The sequence below is a fragment of the Homalodisca vitripennis genome, chromosome 6, assembly GCF_021130785.1.
Source record: "Homalodisca vitripennis isolate AUS2020 chromosome 6, UT_GWSS_2.1, whole genome shotgun sequence".
Taxonomy (NCBI): domain Eukaryota; kingdom Metazoa; phylum Arthropoda; class Insecta; order Hemiptera; family Cicadellidae; genus Homalodisca; species Homalodisca vitripennis.
The window spans coordinates 67,289,211-67,305,693 of NC_060212.1; the positions used below are offsets into that span (position 1 = coordinate 67,289,211).

General features: G+C 30.0%; 1 protein-coding gene across 7 annotated transcripts in view; it reads right to left on the minus strand.

Moving 5' to 3' along the window:
* Nucleotides 1-16,483, minus strand: part of LOC124364416 — a 393,612-nt gene that overhangs the window by 117,065 nt on the left and 260,064 nt on the right. For 4 of the 7 annotated variants that reach the window (XM_046819891.1, XM_046819893.1, XM_046819889.1 and 1 more), the window contains one exon: nucleotides 7,703-7,756. The exons of the other annotated variants lie outside the window; for them this stretch is intronic. In XM_046819891.1, the coding sequence (XP_046675847.1) occupies nucleotides 7,703-7,756 (54 nt within the window). The remainder of the gene's footprint in view (nucleotides 1-7,702; nucleotides 7,757-16,483) is intronic. 7 annotated transcript variants of the gene reach the window in all.

Consider the following 16,483-nt stretch of genomic DNA (forward strand, 5'->3'; position numbering starts at 1 on the left):
ATATGTACAAAATGAAATCTCAGGTTTTGATGAACAATTGAAATGTTTTTTTTGTCATATGAAAAGTAAAACACAAAAGTGATTAGATTGCCTGAAATTTAACATCAATTTGATTTTAACTTTACTTACGTTCAGAAACAGGAAGTAAATTGTGAAAGTAAGGAGGAACGCACTTATGTAGTATTGACCGCCAAACTATTACATATTTTTGTGATTAGTCCTAAAATAAGTTACAAGAGTGTCAGCGATATTCAAAAACTAAATAAAATTTTACTAGTGTGTGTGTGTGTGTGTGTGTGTGTGTGTGTGTGTTTTTTTTGAATGCTCTTCATGGGCATTTGTTGTATAACTAAAAAGGAAACGTATAAAACATTGACGGTAAATTGTTACGATGTATATTTATATACATCCAATAACCAGTTTTAAAGATCTAAAATTATTCAAAGACAGCTTTTATAAACTAAAAATAGAACAATATATCACAGAGTAAGAAGTAAATAGTGGCTAAGCCTAAGAGTCATAGATCTCTGGCAATGTGAAGAGGAAACGTATCATCAGATCCGCCAATGACAAGGAGGTCGCAGGTGAACGCCTCACGGCTCGTGCCCAAGGGCAGGCAAGATGCCAGTATCCTCTTACTGGCTGTCAAAATGAACATTCGGCGCTGTGACCTACTTCGTTCAGACAAGCTCCGACCTGTGTAGTAAATGAGTCAAACAGGGGTATGAATTGTAAGTCTGTATGTAGTAGGTGAGGGTTCAACTAAATCTTCCTTACTGACTCGAAATCAAATGTTGAGACAACTTGTATTTATTCTATGAAACAAACCTTTTGCAACTACATATACAATTCTTCCGTACACTCCTTAAAAATTACTTATTAAAATCCTTCTAATACTATAAATATGTAAATTTGCACGAAGGGAAATAACGTTAATCCATAGTTCACGTGATACTAATAACTTGCTTGAGTTGAGGTTGTGTAATTTGTTGAAAAATATAAGTTTTTATTTGAATACATTACATGATTAATGTTTAAAAGTGTTATATAACTTTCAATATAGATAGTGTTTCTAGGAAGGATGTATATATGCTATTGTGAGCTGAATGGCCACAATGCCAAAATTGTAATCGCTGCACTATTACCACCTTAGTTTGCTGAGGTACGTAATACCGTTTCCAATAGTGACGTTCACAATTTTCTCGTAGTGCAACCATCCATTCAAATAAGCTTTCAGGTCACAATACCATACATTTTCTAAATCAATTCTATCAATAGGTGTATATACTTTCAATTGCTGCAACCTCAAAACCTTCCTTTATAAGTTAAAGGTTTGGAAATGAAGTATCATGGAAACATTACATTCTACAGATGAGTCGTTCTCGACATATCTTGCGGGTGGTTAAATAGACAACTTTTCAAAGTAGCTCAATTCATTATTGTAATACCCAGCGGAAAACAGACATGGAGACGCAGACAAAAAGTGATTTTTCCAAAACCCTTGGTAACAGAGCAAATAAACAAAATTTCAAGTTTATTGCTAAATTCAATTTTATCCTGCATTATAGCCGTTTATTACTCCAAGCCAATGTCCATGAAGGGACATGCACTATCAAAGGACTATATGTTTTCTATATAAAAATAACCTAATCAAACATCTAAGGACTTTTAACCACCTAATTAAACTTACAAATCTTTTATCATGTATTTTCCTCATTGCCATATTGGTTTCGCATAAAACCAATCTAAAAATGTTTGCTTTCGATCATCCAAATGGATTGACAGACATGCAACATCATCGATTTTCATTTATAAATGAAGATTCATGCAAAATTTTAAATTTATAGTTTAGCTCGTTTCCGTAAAATCCGGTAAATAGACAGATATGACAGTTTTTCCAGCCAATAAAATTAAAGGCTGCACTAATGCTCAGTCAAGAAGTACTATCTTCCGAGACTACAAATATTATAGACTTTTTTTAAAAGTAAACATGTGGTTTTCAGCTTCAGTTTTTGCCAGAAGTAAAACAGATACCACATGAAAGAGATAATTCTGAAGTGCATCTCTTAATTAAGAAGTTGGCGAACAGTTAAGTAATACTTTAGGGCTTGTCTGGAGTTGGCAAGCGGTTTAAATATGACTTAGTCATTAACATAAGTTACCTGTTAAATTAAAACTTCCAGAGAATTTTACTACTTTTACAAGTTGGGTTTTGTAAAAACTACAAATTATTTATAATGTTTAAATTTATTTTAATGTGTAAGTTTTAGCCATTACTGTTATGCAATTATTTTAATAACATATAATATGTTACAGTTATTGATGGAAAGTTCATTTGACCTTGATTAATTTGTAATAATTTTACATTCTTTACTGCATTATAAGCTAACTTCATGTGCTCAAGTTTATAGTTTTATTATTATCAAAATTAAGCATTACCATGCACATAAAATTTGTGTAAATTCATGGTTTCGTACAATAAAAGTTTTAGTTGCCTTTCTACAATATAACACGTTTTGTATTTCAGTAGTTAACATTAAATTATTTTTTTGAACAGAACAAGATTTTATAATGCCTACGTATTGTTCTGTAGTAGAGAGAGTAGAGAAAAAGCTCCTAAAAGCCAATACGAGTCATAAAAATTAGGAATGCATTTAAGCACTTTTCCCCCTATCCTAGGGACCTTCCCTCAAAAGAACATGACCTAAGGTGACTGCCTGAAAATCTATCATTACTTTCAATATTCAAATACAGCTATCCAATTTTTACTACTTTTATATATATGTTAACCAAGCAGACAAATTGCAAGAGAATTTTAAGAAATAAATATAACATCAATCGACACATAAATTACCTTAGCCACTCTGACAAAAAATATTGTATTTCACCTTTCTGAATACCGTAAGAGTCCAAAGGATTATTTGCCCCTCGGAAAAAAATGAAAAATTCTTTATTTTTACAGGCAAAGTTAGGGCCGCATGGCCCTTTCTTACACTTAACCTGTTAAATTAAGAAACAGGTCTTTTATCTCGGACGGATAAAAGATGGAACTGTGCATTACAGTGACGTAGTAAAAGACAACATAATTATTATATCATTATGTATGGAAATCATTAAGCCAATAAATGTAACATATTCCATAAACCTAACGAAAGTCTACCGAAGTGACTACTTCCCTTTCCCAATTCGTTTGATTTGTAAGTTTTCTATCTTTAAACCCTCTTACCACAAAGCAATATGGTATCTCTTAGGACCACGATACACCTAAGTACCAAGTTCAAGTTTCTAGGACTTTTGTATCAAGGTGGACGGACAGACAACTAGACAAATAGACAGACAGATAACATTACAATTTTAAAAAGGTGCATTTATTACTTTAATATTAAATGAAAAAGGGAACTATACTAATTTTGTAAACTTTTAACATTCCATAAGGGTTGCCAAAGCGAAAAGCAGAGAATATTGTGAACGTGACTATTTGGAACAATATTACGTACGTCAGCATATTAAGGTGTAGGCCTAATAGTGTAGCGATTATAATGTCAGCATTGCATACATTCAGTTCACAATAGCACAAATAAATCAGTCCTGCTAGAGACACTATCTGTATTGAAAGTTACATAATATTTTTTCACTACTATTAGTATACTACATATATTTTAAAACCTAACCAAAATATCCTAAATCTAAACTTAAAGTATCTTTTAAATGAATTATAGTGTCCAGCTAAACTATATGCATAATCAATGAGTTAATATGAAACCTAGCTAAACTAAACGTATAAATGTTAAAGTAACTTTTACCGTATTTATTACTTTTAAATTACTTTGGTTAGCAAGCATTTTATTTAAATTTTTCAGTATTTATCTGTTAGAGACATCTTATTAGAAGTTGTATTTACTATTCGAATTCAGTAAGTTCTTGCTGACAGGGAAACTTACAAAAATTAAGTGCTTGGAAACAATTACAATATAACAGAATAAATTTATGTGTCAGAATAAATTATTATCATTACAAAACATTACATTGTTTTTCAGAAAATATTAATCTTTAATATACGTGTTAAAACTTTACATTTCTGTAAAAGAACACACTTATATAAAATGAAATTAAAACTTGTTACAAGAGGACTTTGAATACCTCTGAAAGAAGTCGGAAGAAAGCGTGCCTAATGTTGCGAGAGTTATAATAGACTTCCGTTGATTTCTTAATACATGAAGCATTTCAATTTCATGACTGAATTAAGTGTAATTATAAAATTAAATTAAACAGAGTAGAACAAAAGAAAGAAATGTAAAAAGGACGCATTTTACGCGAATAGCATTGGTATGACTATTCGGTTCTTTCAGCATAATATGAGTTATTATAAAGGCAAAATAACATAAATTAATTGAATTATATTTGTAACTGTATCCTATTTACCGTAGGAAACAGTATAATGATACACTAATATTGTTGAAATGATTATCATTGTTTAGAAATGTACAAAACAGACAAATACGTATTGTTCTTCTCATACATTGTTTAGATACAGACAAATGAAAATGTTTCAAGACTTTACTATTGTGGCAAGTTTCATCCGTACGTCCTATTTAAAGGTAAAATAATAACACTGTACGTCATTCTGCATGTATTCAGTTTAGTGATTCATTAATAAATCTATAGTATGTAATGTCAGTATGGTCGTCGCGAAATATGGGTTTATTAAGATACTGAAATTATATTAATCTGCTTAACAGGTAAAATAAGAAGTTTAATAATTAATATGGAAACATATTTTAAGTTTCACATCTCCCAATAAATTATGGTTTGTTACTATACCCAAAATACCGAAAAATATGTAAACGTAAAAAAAGACATATATCCCTGGGAATTCGTAGTTATAGTACGAATTGTATATATCAATAAAGTAATAGTGTATGGAAATATAAGTGAAATAAAGTTATTAGTTATCATATAGATTTCCAGTCGTAAGTGGTTTTCCCCATATTACTCTAGTAGTATCTTATTGAGTGAGAGAGTAAGAAGCTGAGAAGGAATTTCTTCATTTTCTTTAAACAGAAAACTTGAAAGATCTCACTATACAAGGTTGATTTATTTTTCGAGGTTTTATATTTCTGGACAGGAAATGTATTTAATGTTCTGTACTTGGTCAACTGAATAAAATAACATTCAATTTTATTTCTATGAGGCCTTTAGTTTTCAAAACCATCATCAGACTCACATAACTGAAATAAAAGTGGTTTCTTAGAAAACAAAAGGGCAACAGAAATAAAATTGTATGATTATTTGAGTCTTTGTTTTAAAGTTAAGTGATATACTACAATAAGAAAGAAGCTTTTTCAATGAATACTTAGTCCATACAACCTCCTATTAATTTACAAATATTCAGGAGTATATTATATTCAACCTGCCTTGTGGATTTTTTATGTATCTAAAGATTATATTTAAAATATTAAAGAACGTGTTACCCATGCATCCAGTAATGTAGTTGCTGACAACACAATAGACAATATTAATTGATAACATTTGATTTAGCCGCTTATAAAAGGTTAAAAAAGAATAGTTGTTATTTGTATTATATATATATATATATATATATATATATATATATATATATATATATATATATATATATAGTTAAATCTCTTCTCTTGAACTCGACACCAACGCTGTATGTCGATTATAAGCTGATATTTATTTTGTAACAGCTTTCAGTACAGTTTTGCCTCTAATTTTAAAACCCAAATATCTTTTTCTGAGGACAAAAATGTACTGTTATAAACGCAGAAAAGACAGATCTTAAAATTTTTTATTTTCATTTAGAATTATAAGTTTTTATATACAAGGCTCCAAGGGTTTTTATCTAAGGTAGAGAGGAATACTAGGAACAATAATCGAACAAAATGTAATCAATCTCAAAATATTTCTTAAATTACAATGTTTATGCACAATAATAGAAATATGCCAAACAAACAAAGGCCAAACATTATGTAAATTTTAAGACTGGCATATCATGTATTTACTTATATTCGTTTATAGTAACTTTACATTATTGAGACCAGTAAATATTAATTACTGTATGTTAACCCAAGTGTTGTACTTCAATTATTTGTCATGGTTTTAGATTTTCATGGACTAAACGCACCAAGCTCTGCCATAAGTTTCTAATTTCAATGTTATGACACCACCGATTTAACCCATCTGCACAACGTCCAGTCCTACATGTGAGTTTAGATGGCGCCATACAAAAAACAATGATAAGCCCAGATAAGCGAAAACAGTGAAAACCATTTACGTTTGCTGACACACCACATGCGACTGGCACTCCGATACCAGCACACTCAGCTAATTCGGAGGTTTTCATTTAACTACAGTTACTAATTTACATCTTCACTGCCTTACAGTGACTGGAATCGCAACAAAATTTATATTTCTAATATTTTAAATTTAAATGTGCTTCAACTGTGCATTGCACTAAAGGCCCATGACTTTGAAACTACTTTTAAAGATACTGACTTTTTCCTTCCAAAATATTGTTAAAACCTACACTGGATAACACGTCAGTAACGTTAAAACAATAATATTTATATTAATAATGAAACATATCAATTAAAAACTAATGTTATAATATTTTGAAGTGGAAATGAAATGTACAAGTAAATAATTTAAATGATAACAAAATAATGGTTATTGTTGCTATTGTGTTTACTTTTGTGTGTGTCTAAAGAAGATAGCATTGCTCTTAAAAGGCCGCAAAAAATAGAAAGTAATAAATATTGGATTTTGTGTTTTTTCAAGATAGTGAATACAATTGTTGACACTGCTCACAGACTAAGAGCAGAGAGCCGAGTTTTATTGATTAAGCATTCAATAATGTGACACACTACAACCGTAAGATACGTAACGTAAATAAAAGGCTAACATTGTAAGGATTATTATTTATATGTCAAACTATGTTTTCTTTGTTTCAGGCTAAAAAATTATCTAGAAAAATAAATGTCGTTTCATATTTTATCCTTTTGATGGTATCCTAAATTTCGACCTTCATAAAAATTATTAAGGCTAACATTCGATTTCTATTTCGCTAAAAATTTACAATTTCGGTATTTAAAGAACAACCAGGATGTGTGCTTGTACAGTGCAAATTAGAATCTTGTTCCTACAATATTAGGATAAACGCCAATATAAGCAACACAAATCTTTAAAAAGACAAATTTATGTCATTGTTTTAAAATTTTACATGTACTACTATAAGATATAAAGTTTTGTTTATAATAATATATTTTTCAAACAAATTTTTTTATTTCACAATAATTTCAAGAGTAGTTTTAAAACTAATGTGAGGTTTATTACCTCTCTATTAATCAATTGAATATAATTTGACTTCTAATATTGCAAGTTATGGAGGTAAATTCCATAGAATATCTTAAAATAAGGAGTTTTCCACCTGAGAATGTGGGATGTTCGGCTGGTTTCAAGCAATGATTTCCACAAAACCGTTAAGGATTTATTCTCTCTCTTAGTTCCTCTTATTTATAAGCTAATTATAGTTAGATCTGACTAGCCACAGTACATCTATATTCAAGATGAAACTAAATATTATTCATATAATTATAGAAATATTAGTAAGAAAAGTAGTTCCCGTAACCTTTCTGAAAGATTTTCAAACTATTACAAATAATTCATATGAGAAAATTACCTTCTGGTGATAGTATATTATTATCCTTCAATGCCATCACTGCAGGATACACACCTAAACAAAACAAAAACAATATGATAAACATTATTTGTTTAGCACTATACTTTTAGTGTATATGTGGAATGTAACTCCAGTTCACCTTCCTCTCATAGCAGCGTTTGAAATATGACGCTGTCACAGACTTGGATTCTGGAATCTGGAATCATGTTTGTCTGAAAAGATAAAAATATGTCTGCGACAAAGAAGCTCAATACGAACTATTTAAATTGTTTCGACATCAAAGACACTTAAAATGAAATTAATTACTTGTTATATATTACATTTTAAAGAATCGTTTGCCTTAAAAATAGCTCAGCATAAGTGAATGAAATTAGTGAGATAAAAAATCAACAATAGTACAAAGTAGAAACTATTCGAGTACATGGAGTCAATGAAACAACATTATTTCTAGCATCTATGCTTTTAGATGTATACCGCCCGAAACACTGCTAATACAATTAAATTATATAAATATTTAACCCTCGCTGAGAAGAGCCAATTGAATTGACAGATAAACCGAAAAGTATTCCTATGAAATAAGTGGTTTTTCCATGTTTCTACGAGGTTTCAAAACACATTTTTATTAGACTTCAATTATGCCATTGGCAGCGTAAGTGGAATAACTGAAAGCATAATTTATATTTCACGAAAAAATATTTATCTGGCTGAATCTATATGCTATTCTGAACTCAAGTTAGAATAAGTACTATTTAATATGTTGTAAATTTTAAACTGAAAACAGTGCAGGAGATGATATACAACAATATGGAGCAATTTAAATGTGACATGACGATTTCTGGGATACAAAAAATGTCGACAGGACTTCACGTGAAGGCCGCTATACATTTCGAGCCCATTCATTGGCGGATAAGGATTTGTAAGAAGTCCTCCCATCGTACGCCGTGCCATGAGCTTCGTGTTCCATGTGTCTTTATTTCGAAACCATTTATGTAAAGAATAATAAGTAATTTTTTAATATGTAACCAAACCAATATAAGCTATATCATACATATGAGCTATATATAAGCAATATAAGCTATATGTATACATATGATCAAATCAGAAATCCATAAAACAAATTTAAAAGAGTAACTAGCAGTTACCCGCGGTTTAACACGCAATTTCCTCCGGAAAAACAGGAAATCGTAGGCGTATTTATTTTAAATAAAATTCTAAACATGCCTAAATAAAGTGAACGTCACTAAAAATATCCTTTACACCTAATAGTGTTTTAGGCCGTGAAGTCGAACAGTGAAGCAGCTTGTAAAGTTCCTGTAAAACAACTCGTATTTCTCTCTAATATTTGATGATTATTGAATGAATAGATAAAACAATTTCAGTAACAACTGTAAATGTTTTTAGCCATTGTAAAAGAATTGTAATTTCAATGCTCTTAGTTTTTCAGCGTATGTAATTATGTAATTTCATACGTTTCGTTATGTAATTTCAACGAACCTAAGATGTAATAAATGGTAGGGCTCAATGTAGCTTTTAAAGGAAGGAGGAATGTTTTAATACGTATTATTAAAGTATTTTTGTGGTTAAGAGCTTCAGTTGTTAGGTTAAATCGCGAAAGGTTTTTAATTTAGGCTATGCGAATGTGCACTTCTGATTCACTTGATTTTTATCTCCGGCTCCATGGTGAAATCTACATTATTGCCCCGATTAAATCGATCGGGAACAGTCTAAAAAGCTTATATCGGTTAAAGAGAATATACTTAAGGCCATCGTAAATTACTTTGAGTCTAAGATAATTATAGAGCCACATTTGAGTTTGTTCCGATGAATACAATATAAACAAACGCAGTTCTAAGAAGCCTAGTTAAGAAGACGGTCTATAGTCAAAGTTAGACAGTAACATTTACTTTGATACCTGCATTACACTACATAACTAATACTGAATACTTAAAGATTGCAAAAATTTAGGTAATAGTGTATTTTTACTAAAACTTCAAATTAGATTAGAAGAAAAAGATTTAATAATAAGAAGTGTTGCTACGTTCAAACTTACTCTTATGTTTTTAAGACTATAAATATAGGCAAATTAAAAATAATGCAATATTAAAAAAGCTCATTTATTTATTAATTCTTTTAAAGGCTACCACCGGTTTATTGAATTTAAATATTATTATATATATTAATGCATTTAACTCTTTCAACTAATTGATAAGATGTGATTTCTCTATTGCATTTCGTATTGAAAGTTTCGGAAATGTAGAGGCAGTGGTGTAATGCCCTTAAATCGGAGAGAAAAACCCTTCCCTAGAGAGCCTCTACAGATAAGATAAGACTATGAACCAAATTAAATGCTTCTATCTGTCATAGTTTTTGCTTGGCGTTTTTGAATCTGTCACTAAGTTTCAGAAATCACTAACATATAACGTTGCGTTTGTTTTTAGATTAAAAAGTGTTTTTTTTTTTTTTTTGTATCACAAGACTTTGCTATAAGTTCACTTTAACCTAGTTTTTAATTCTAATAGAATCAATTTACTCTTTATTCTAAACATAATACAGTAATTATAATTTTCGGAAATGCAATACTGAAAATACCGTCAAATGGACCGAGGCCTGTGTCTTATGGCGAGCTCGTATTTAAAAACATTTTATGAAACAGGTAATTGATTCAAATATATCCATACAATAATCACAATTCGACTCTCCTATCAATTCACACAAAATTAAATAATAGTTACGAAATTAAATACCTAAACAAGAAGTTGAACACGAAATTACATGCTGACACGACGGTAAGGCAACTGAAAGTAGTTATAGTAAAATATAGTTAAAGGTGAGTGGTAGTGAGAAGAGTCGCAATGTTATCTGAACCGACCTTCCGCAGCCAGGTAGTAATCAGCCTTTTGAACATACCGGTTGGTACATATCAGGTCACTTATCACTGAACGCAAACGCCTGTACAATATATTCGAATTCGTCAGGTTTACAATCATCTCAATGACAGGGACCCGCACGCCACTCCCACAGCGACCCTGGAAAAAGTAGTTGAGAGTCATTCGACAGAGTACCGCCTTCCCGTTACAATTCTGGTATATAACTGTTGGATCGTGAGAATATCTAAATATATAAAGAACTGATTTTGTGAAAAACGTATAGACTTATTTAGAGCTGCCTTTATTTAGAGTATTTATTTCTGAATTACATTTAATGGATCAGTTATAGTTTCGACCACCCCTCCCCACGCTATGATTCCATACTGTAAAAGACTGAACGTATGCATAATAAACCGTTTTTAATTCATTATAATTTAAGATTTGCCCTGACAACGCATAAATAATTTTTCTAAATTAAGATTTTAAATAGTTAAAGAGCGGTTACCGTCTAAGTTTATTGTTAATAATTATACCTTAGTACTTAATACTTAGTCTAAGGCTTAACCTTACTTAGCCTTATAATACCTTAATATTTAGTACTTATTGGTACACCCTCATCATAGGCCGCAGTGACAGGCGGTGTTAGCCTATTCGCTGGAATAGTGTAGCACTAATTGCAGCTTTGCGGGTAGCTCACTCACATTCCTGGGTGCGAATGATAAACGTTTTGTGTTACTAACGTTCATTATTAAAATCTTATTACAAAACCAATCAGCATTAGCTTGATGGAAACAACCTGATTAACTTCTTGTCTGGTTCTTCCCTTGAAAACAATTACTGTGTGACCTGCGAAGAGTTGTAATGTTTCAGTTATATAACGGACCAAAGCATACTCCCTTGAACTACACCGTACTTTACATTATTCGACCGAGCACTACACCGAGCACTAATTCGATTATTTATCGTTACAAATTTCTTCCGACCAGCTAAATAACTTTAAAACCATTTTAATAAAATTACTCTTACACAAACAGATTGTAATTTATTAATAAAAAATATCTTTCAATTGAATTGAGGTATTTAGCTAAGTCCTTAATAACTAAATTAATTTTTTACATTTATTATTTATTTATTATTTTTGAAAAAAGTATTGAGTAGTTATAGTAAGGTCAAGTATTTTGAGTTATGTAATAATGTTAGGATGAGGTCATTATAGGTCTTTAAACATACCCATAGTTTTATTTTGTTTTACCAAGACCATTGTTTCTAAAACAAATGTAACTTTTATAATTTATAAATTGACAAAAACAAAATTAGGAAATTTAAGGTAATAATTAATTTTAAATGGTTTTAATGAAATTAAATCTATTGCAAATACAGTGAGTTATTTGTCCTATGAAAAGGGAATGAATTCTAAAAAATAAACTATATTTTACTACTATAACATGTATAACAAGTTTATTGTTCAAAGATTAATTTATAGAAACATTAAAGTCTAAGTATTAATTACCCAAATAGAATTATATTGTTTCAAATTTACTTCTATTAATACTTTTACAAACGTTTAAGTGAACATTTATGACATACATTATTATTACCACATATTTGAATAAAATATATTGGATGTTCATTTTTATTTCAATTTGTTTACAAATTAAGTACTTTTCTATCTAGTTTGGATATAATAACACTTTATTTTGAAATTATCTAGACTAACATATTTATATTTATAGTGTATTTTTCTATATCCTACAACAGATATTAACAATAATATAGGATTAAGAAAAACAGGAAACAAGACCAAAATCAACGAGACACCAACTTGGTAAAGCACACGTGGGAAGGGCAAGCTTGATTAGACTTTCAGAACTTACGTCAATTTGTACCAGAGTTCTCATCTTCAGGGAATGGAACTTGTTTGTTAGAAACGGCTTTCCCAACGCCCAAAGCTTATATCTCCTCAAATCTGTTTTTTTCCCTTGAATTAATAATAAATGGGCAATTTTTCAATGTTGCGTGTGGTTACACTACAAACTATAGGTACAATGTACCGATTAATCTACACTACAACTTTATATTATAAGCGTAATCCATATCCTTCCGCTCATTTTAAAGACAATTAGTGATGGTGTGCTTATAAGCATATTCTGTGTTTCATTGTTTGTGGTAACAACAGAATATCAGACTGGCCATAGCAAAGCAATGGCTCAAACCTGCGTGAATAACACACGTTACAAAATCTCCTAGGGGTTTAAAAATGTTTTAAATATCTCCATTCTACAAATCTTGGAACCCAAGTGCTATGATAAAGAGATAAAACAAGGAGTATCTCATGAGTTGATGTATCAAGAGGTGAATAAACCTAAAACAGGTCGGTAAATCGTTTGATATAGGTACTTTCTTTCCTCCTAGGCAGTACTTTAAAAGTACATTGTTTGAATTATTTAATTTTCTATGTATAATACATATTGAAGCCTACATAAATATTAAAACATACAGGAAATATACCATCATGAAATAAAAAACCACGCAACGGCATTAACAAATTTTGTCAGTATCAAGTCTGACTTTCCGTTCAGTTACAAAGCCTCCCGGGAGGAACACTCCGAGGGTAAGAGGCAGTGGTATCCTCCCTTGGTATATCGTAGAGATGAAAGTTAGATTTGGGAGCAATGTATCGGTCCCAGATCTAACTTTCTTTTCATGTACAGCGTTTTCCAGGTGAGGCACTATGAAAAGTACGAAAACTTTCCAGTTTTCTTTTTTAATTCGTTTACACACATATATAGCATATTATATCAGAATATTACTAAGTACAGAAATAACCAATTTAATTTACAAGAACGGAACTTTAACTGATAATAAAAAGTTAAAAAATGGTTCACAAATGTTTTCCATCAGAAATAGCAAAGAGGAAAAGTTAAAAAAAATTTATATAAGGATCGAACCGAAAGGATATTTTAATGTTATAACTATTTGAGTGTCAGTTTCACTCTAAATGTATTGACATTTTCATTGATTTGTAAAGCCAAATTAATAATACATTTGTTTTATAACTATTTTCTACTTTGTCCTCTCTGTGTTCTGTTGAATGTAAAGAAAGTGTCTTGTCACGTCCATGAAGAATATTAAAATGGCGATTTGCCATTATGATGCGAAACGTGTTAGAGGTTTTCCATATATATTTTGGTTATTTAAAATTATAATACTTAAATTATATATTACGTAGCCTGAGTTGCTACCAATAGTCCAATTTAATAAGATGTGTTTTATTAGTTAGGTTACTGGTACAATATTGACAAGATAAAATTATTCTTCAGCATCACAACAGGTTTTTGCCAGGGTTTACAACCGTTAGATTCTTTCCCTAATTTTGTTTTACAAAATTTTATTTGGACTATCATATTTTAAAGATTTCTTGGTATTTTAATCATTACTCTAAGTGGTTGTGAACAAATATCTTTGCTAGTGTTTTCAAACAAAGGTAATTTTACGTGAACGTTTTAGAACAGGAGAATGTTTAATTGTAACGAGTCGAGAAAAGATAGTGCAAAAAATAACGTTTTGGTAGAAATATTATTTTCCAACAATTATGAGTTAATGACTCAAAAAGTTACCTAAAATAAACTATACTTGAAATAAGTATTGTTATTTAGGCATTTTACAAGGATGTCCACAGTGTAAGGGCATCGGAATTCTTGCAAACCAAAGAAATAAAATGTACAATATAATTGTATTGTTTTAATTTAAAAAATTAAGCAATAGTAATAAATCAAATTAAAAATTAAAATTAAAACTAAAAACAATAATAACGTATTATTAAAGTTGTGTTTTACAAGTTTTAACGCCATCCCAATTACACTCATGTGAACTTAAATTAAATGCTGAGCTATTGTAAATTTTAAAGCAATTTCCTCACTAAACATATTGAAACACTTAATGTGATAATCGTACACAAATTATTAACAACATATAAATATTACTCTAATGTGTAGCCTATTTTTAATAGATTAGTTAAGATATTCTGGTGGAATAAATCATTTATAATTATGTGTCAATACATTTGTTTAAGTTAGTTACGCTCAATAAGAAAATTAAAGTCTTCATTACCCTAATTAGAATACTTTCTGAGAAGTTCTGAGTTTGTACAGGTAAGTAGTGCTTATTATAGCTGTTGCTTAAAGTCTTTATGATTCCGATTCAAAAAAGTAATATCTGTATCTATATAAATCTACAAAATACAAAAATGAATCTAAAGCCGTACTACATTCAATGCTTGACTGTACCTTTTTAATTATGTCCACATTGTTAGTAATCGATCTTTCCATTGCATACTTAAATTTTATCATTAGTAGTATGTTCCTGTAAAATAATTTGAATTTTAAAGTTTAATTTACTATAAAATACTTTACATAATTTAAACATGAATGACGTATTAGAGGCTGTATACTTCTAAATATACAATAACACTCACAACTCCGTTTATACAAATAAATATTCTATTCTTAACATAATTTGTAGGCGACAAAGCTTGTAAGAGATGTAGTAATAATAATAGTTTTTTAATTATATCAACACTTGAATATTTTATGAAATATGGTCGCTTCGCAAAGTAGCTTTCCATAACACTTACAGGAAATTTAATGGTTATTAATTCTAAAGTTTTAATGAAACCCTTGTAAGTTGCATGAAGTGTCGCTGAAGTTTTCTACTGCACTTACAATTCATGAAACTTCACAGACTGTAAATGAAATGAAAGCATACTTATTATCAAGGGGCGTTTCTTTAAAAACAAACAAAGTTAAGTTTGTCTTAAGATGCGTATTGATTAATCCGGTGAAATTGCTTATCAATACGTTGAAGTAGATGAAAATGTTTAAAACTGGGTGAGAATATTTTTATTCTAGGTGTTTGAGTGTTCTCTCAAAAGGCTAGTGGACAATGCCCTGCCGCATTGTGAGGGGTTGCGGTCAAGGGTCATCGAATCGACCTTCTCCTTTCTCGCTTATATTCTATATTGGGTGTTCGGGATTATCACTTTCCAGATTTAAAGTTTTCTGTCAGTTTAAAGCGTTATCTTTTAAGGACGAATGTATTTAAATGTTACATTCATATTATGAGCTTAAGCGAAGCTTATCACTTGAGAGATTAAAAGATTTTCATTTTTGTTTGTCTATATGTCTGTCTGTGTCAAGATATCTCAAAAATTAAATGACCTATTTAGTTGAAATTTTGTGTCGAGCCTCATTGAAATATGGGGAAAATTTTTATTTCGATGATAGTGCATGACAACGTATTTCGTTGATACATTTTAGCTGAGCGTTAGTGGATATTTTTATATTGGTTTTACGTCTAACCATAACGGCAACATGAAATATCAGAATAAATTATTTTTAAAAAAAATAAGTGCAGTTATATGAACAGGTGATGTTTTAAATTCATGGTTTCAAAAGGAAAATAATCGAGTGGAAATTCAGTGTTAAAAGTCAGTGATAATATTTGATGTAAATGCACTCTTGCATTCGAGTACCCTTGCTGGCTCACTGAAACTTTGATTATTAGAACACCGATATGAAAAATAATTTAATGAAAGAAATGTAATGTACTACGTGGCTAGATATCCCGAGGAAGCAAGAAGTAGAAGTAATAAAAATTATGTAATATTCTGATTTTACTGTGTTTTTCCTTAATCAAAAGTCATATTTAAATTATGTTTAATAAATATTTTATCTTAATACATTGAATCTATTATTTTTTCCTATCTTAAGATTTATATAAAGAAATAATAAAAAGGACATGACACTAATATATGTCAATACATATATAATAAATTTCATTATGTATACGATATTAATGTAATGCCACTTCTGTATTTGGAACATTAAATAGGTCAATAATACAAGGCAGGATTACG